General features: G+C 50.9%; 1 protein-coding gene across 1 annotated transcript; it reads left to right on the top strand.

Annotated features, from left to right (window-relative positions):
- Positions 1 to 362: 362 nt before the first annotated feature.
- Positions 363 to 3,991, top strand: LOC116256055 (probable protein phosphatase 2C 24). The gene is made up of 4 exons (XM_031632206.2): positions 363 to 1,582; positions 1,765 to 2,106; positions 2,196 to 2,301; positions 3,272 to 3,991. The coding sequence occupies exons 1-4, from the start codon at positions 1,076 to 1,078 to the stop codon at positions 3,589 to 3,591; spliced, it is 1,275 nt and encodes a 424-aa protein (XP_031488066.1). The 5' UTR covers positions 363 to 1,075; the 3' UTR covers positions 3,592 to 3,991.
- Positions 3,992 to 4,793: the final 802 nt, after the last annotated feature.

The raw sequence follows: 4,793 nt of genomic DNA, 5'->3' as shown, positions 1-4,793 counted from the left end.
GTCGATCTCGGGCTTCCAGCAGTCCGCCACGTGCCCAGGGGCCGAAGTTGATAAAGAAATTCCGAGGCCGAATAAAAGCGTGGATTCTTGTGGGACCCGCAGGACCACATGCGTGTAAGAAACGAGAAGGGCGGGGACTCGTGGGGCGCCACTATTGGGCAACGTGGCCCGTAGAGGAGGTGGTGGCTTCCCACGCGTCCACATCCGGGGAAAAGGTGGAGATGGACGGCTGGGATCGTGGAAGGCCATCGGGTGGGGCAGGCGGTGTACGTCAGACGGAGCTGCCCGGACGGTGACGGGCAGGTTGCCCGTAGATGGCTACGTCCCTTCCGCCATCGCCCCTCCTCCTGTGTAAAAAAGGAACCCCACGACGGGCGAGAGGGGGGAGGAAGAACAAATGAGAAGGCGGAGGAGGCGCGCATTATCGTTCTGTTGATCCATCCTTGCTCGCTCGCTTTTTCTTTCTCTCTCGCCCCCCGTGATTCTAAATTCTTTTTTTTTTTTCCGTTCCTGTCTCTCCCACTTCCAATCTGTTCCGGATTTTGATTCCCCGGTGGGGTTTTGGCGGAGATCGGTGAAGGGAAATTAGCTGGGTGTTGGAGCTTTCCCAGGCGATAATCAATTCTTCGGAGAGATTTGGAGGAGTTTCCGGCGGGGAAGGATTGTATGTTTCGGCCTTTGGTTGACGGGGAAGAAATCCGGGGTCCCTGGAGGACTTGAGGGAGTGAATCGGTGGTTTGAGAGTTCGATTTGGTGGGAAGCCGCCGGGAGAGGACCCAGGAGTTTTCAGGAAGGAATTATTGAAACTTTCCTGTTTTGCTTGGGATATTTTTTCCCCCCCTTTCTGCCTCTATATCTTTTTTCTGCTGGGGATATTTCCGGAACGCGGCTTGGTTTCATCCTGTCTAGAGCCATTCCTTCGTGATAATTTGTGGTTCAGCGACTGGAGATTGGGCGGAAGTGATGCTTTGAGATGAGCAGTATGCTCTGATTCTGAATTCGAAGGGACTCTCTCTTTAGTGAACGCGGTGATCGGCTTTTTCCTTCTTGAACTCTGTGTTACCGTAGAGTGGTGATGGCGGAGATCTGCTGTGAGGTAGCCAGCGATGGAGAGGCGGCGCCCGAGTGTGTGCCGAGCTCGGTGGCAACCAGGAGAAGGCGCTTGGAGGTTCGGTCGTTTAAGTTGATAGCCGACGTGACTGCGTCTTCGGCGGAGCGAGCCAGGAAGCGGCAGAAAGCCGTTGCTCCGGTTGTGCTGCTGCAGTGCGGCGACACAATAGAGACTTGCTCTAAGCCGTTGCTCATAGAGAAGAAGAAGGATGATGACGCCTTTTCTGGTGAGCAGAGGCAGGACCCTGTGCTGCTTCCCGGTGGGGAAAGGAAGGATCCGTTGGAGGTACCTGCCAGGCCGTCGGTGGTCAAAGATCGCTGCCCTAGGTTCGGGACGTCGTCCCTTTGTGGCCGAAGGAGGGAAATGGAGGATGCCTTATCGACAGTTCCGGCGTTTTTTAGACGCTCAGCCTGGAATTCTGGGGCTGGATTTCATTTTTTCGGCGTCTTCGACGGCCATGGTTGCTCTCATGTAAGTAGATTAAAAGTGACAGAGAGGTGAATAGCCTCGGATTGAGTTGCCTTTTTCCTACCGAGGAGTTCATTTATTTGATCGGTGTCAGAAACGTCCGGTTGGGCTAAAAAAAAGTTGAGCCGGAGAATAGAATTCTTTTCATCAGATTGCGCTAATCTTTGGCTCTTCTTCACTCACAGGTAGCGTTGTCTTGCAAGGACCGAATGCACCATTTGGTTGCGGAAGAGCTCGGATTGGCACCGGGGCCGGCGCCTGCCGAAAACCAGAATGGCCGGAAATTTCCTGAATGGAAAGAGGCGCTCGAGCGTAGCTTCTTGCGAATGGACAAGGAGGTTTCTGGCGAGGTGGCTACCGATAGCGCGTGCAAGTGCGAGGCCGGGACGCCTCACCACGCGGCCGTTGGCTCGACGGCTGTGGTAGCCGTGGTGAGTCCCACCGAGATCGCCGTCGCAAACTGTGGCGACTCGCGGGCGGTCTTGTGCCGGAACGGCACCGCCGTCCCCCTCTCATCGGATCACAAGGTAAGCGCGGGCATCACAATCCTTTCCCTTTTTCCTCGTGTTCCGGCTAGATTTCCATCGCTGACTTTCTTTTGCTCCCTCCGCTTCAGCCGGACCGGCCGGACGAGCTTCTCCGGATCCAAGCTGCCGGCGGACGCGTCATCTACTGGGATTGCCCGCGCGTGCTCGGCGTGCTCGCTATGTCCCGCTCCATCGGTAAATTCACCTCTCCTTCCCTCCCCTTTTTTCCCCGCCATTTTCGTTCTCTTTTCATTTCTTTAATTTTTTTTTTTTTTGGCACCGGGTCTCTGGTTTCATGTCATCTCTGAAATTTGAAATACGCGTTATATTGGCGATAGTTTAAGATCCTGGCAACGCCTGGTAAACCCCATGAATCTCAATAAAGGTTTCAGGTTAATTTTGTTTGTTGTACTTTTAACGTGCTGTTCCATTGGGAAATTCGAGGCAAACAAAAGCGCCTGCAAGTCTGTCACAATAACAGGAACAACCAGCCAGTTAGTCGCAAAATCGGGTCCGGACCGAGAGGGGGTTATAATGTATATATATAAAAATCGCGAGCCGTATTTGTAGCTGTCCTCTACCACAACGATGCGTCGAGTAGAAATATCATTTGGTTTCGGGAAGCGGGCCTCACTGTCAAGGTCTCGTCTTTGTGCTTTTTACTTTTGTAGGACGAAGTCCGCATGTATAGATTAACCACGGCATGCGTCTCCGCACTCAACTCGTGTAGGACGAATGGGTTGGACCCAGCCTGGTAAACGTCGGCTTTTATAACCAAAGGCGTCCAACCCTTTGATAGTTCAAGGCCTGAACCACTTGAATTTTTTTGGGTATTTCAACCTTACTTGAATTCTTTTGGGTATTTCAACCTTAAATCATATGTGTGATGACTTATTTATTGCCGTTGCTTCATGAATATTTAGAAGCCGAGGTTTGGGCCAAAGCTTTTCGTTTAATACCTCAACTTACTCTTGGGTCCGAAGTCAAAACAAGCTTGGCCACAAGAGCACAATCCGCACCCACTTGGACTCGCTGACCTTGACTCTGCTTGAGGCCTCTTCCGAACCGTGGCTTCGATTCGGCTTGTTCTGCATATATGGCCTTGGAGTTTTTAGGGCCGTTTCTTCTTTCTGGCTGACGACTGAATGCGTTTGTAACTGTGCAGGGGACGACTATCTGAAGCCGTACGTGATCTCGACGCCGGAGATAACGGTGACGGAGAGGGCGAGGGGCGACGAATGCCTAATTCTGGCGAGCGACGGGCTGTGGGACGTGATGACGAACGAGGAGGCATGCTCCATCGCGTCGAGGTGCCTGCAGGGTGCGGGAGGCGACGGTGATGGTGAATCCTCGGCTTCCGGCGAGGGCGACCCCGATCCTGCCTGCACCATCGCGGCCACGCTGCTGACCAAGATGGCCCTCATTAGGCAGAGCTCGGACAACGTGAGCGTGGTGGTTGTGGATCTCAGGAGGAACGTGTTATAGTACCAACCGTGATTGTGGGGATGCCCGACCCAGTGGACGTCCTCATCAGTCTCTGGGAGGTGTGCAAAAAGCAGAAAAAGAGATTAGGAAAAGATTAAAGAAGAAGAGATGAAAGGGGGAGGGAAGGATCTTTATTTCCTTGAGCTTTGGTTCTTTCGTTCTTTGCTTTGTTGGTAGGACGTCATATGGGGATGGGGGGTTTCAGGGAGGGAAAATACTCCGTTTTCCGATCAACTAACTGATGGAGGCGGGACGGGGGAATACTAAATTGGACATACAGAATGTGAGCGCGAGAGAGAGGGGACGGGGAGGAAACTATGTGGCAAATGCCACTCAGCCAATTTGTTGTAATCCAAATGGAAAAAGGATATTGTGAAAGTAAAAGAACTTGTTTGTTTGAGGTGGGGTGCTTTTTTAGCCTTTTCTCTTTTTTTCCCTAGTTCGCTCCTGGGTTACCGTCAAATTGCAAACGGTTATGATGTTACCAACGAGTGAAGCGATCCGACTTACGACCCTGGCTCTTACTGTTTTACATTGTGTCACTGAGGTCCACGGTGAGGTCCAAGTTTTCTTTCTTTTCGATTAAACTCTACAGAGGATGGCTGGTTGAATTTGCGCGATATTGGAAACCCAAATGTGGTTTGAGATTGTAATATATTAATCTTGGTGGAATCTGTATCCCCTTTGTCTGAAGAGTATCTCTGAATCTTGCTCGAGTTATCTTGTTGTCATACTTATTGTTCCATAAGGTTTGCATCTTCTTCATGGTCTAATTAAACGAAGCTGTTGGGTGCGGTTGGGAGACACGAAAGGGTGCTTCATAGGGCGAGGCCGACCACAGACGGCACCTTGTGGAAATTATACATTAAGGAAAAAAAAAAGGTCGGCAGCTTTCATGTTTTCCGGTCCAAACTGATCATTAACTAGAGTGATGGCGAAAAACTAAGTCCTTGGCTATCGTCAGCGAAAGTGAAGCTTTCCATTAAAAAAGTCGGAAAGAAAGTGCGGCGTCGATCTCTGAAATTATTATCGGATGGTGGGCCTGTAAGCAAAGGGTCTTAAACTAAGCTGTTATAAATGTATTGCATGTATGTCTCTAAAAAGCCTTCCCCTCAAAGTTCTGCACTATGGAGGAGAAGGTAACATGAGGATCAGGAAGAGAAGATGGAAACCCCTGTTCGGAACATTGATGTAGACGACTC

This window comes from Nymphaea colorata, chromosome 6 (genome assembly GCF_008831285.2).
Source record: "Nymphaea colorata isolate Beijing-Zhang1983 chromosome 6, ASM883128v2, whole genome shotgun sequence".
Taxonomy (NCBI): Eukaryota; Viridiplantae; Streptophyta; class Magnoliopsida; order Nymphaeales; family Nymphaeaceae; genus Nymphaea; species Nymphaea colorata.
This window is presented reverse-complemented; position numbering and strand designations above follow the sequence as displayed.

Excerpts from the sequence above, each read along its gene's own strand:
- LOC116256055 (XM_031632206.2), top strand. The coding sequence starts at position 1,076 with ATGGCGGAGATCTGCTGTGAGGTAGCCAGCGATGGAGAGGCGGCGCCC. Across the intron at positions 2,107-2,195 it reads CCCTCTCATCGGATCACAAG|CCGGACCGGCCGGACGAGCT; the intron begins GTAAGCGCGGGC and ends CCTCCGCTTCAG. Across the intron at positions 2,302-3,271 it reads CGCTATGTCCCGCTCCATCG|GGGACGACTATCTGAAGCCG; the intron begins GTAAATTCACCT and ends GTAACTGTGCAG.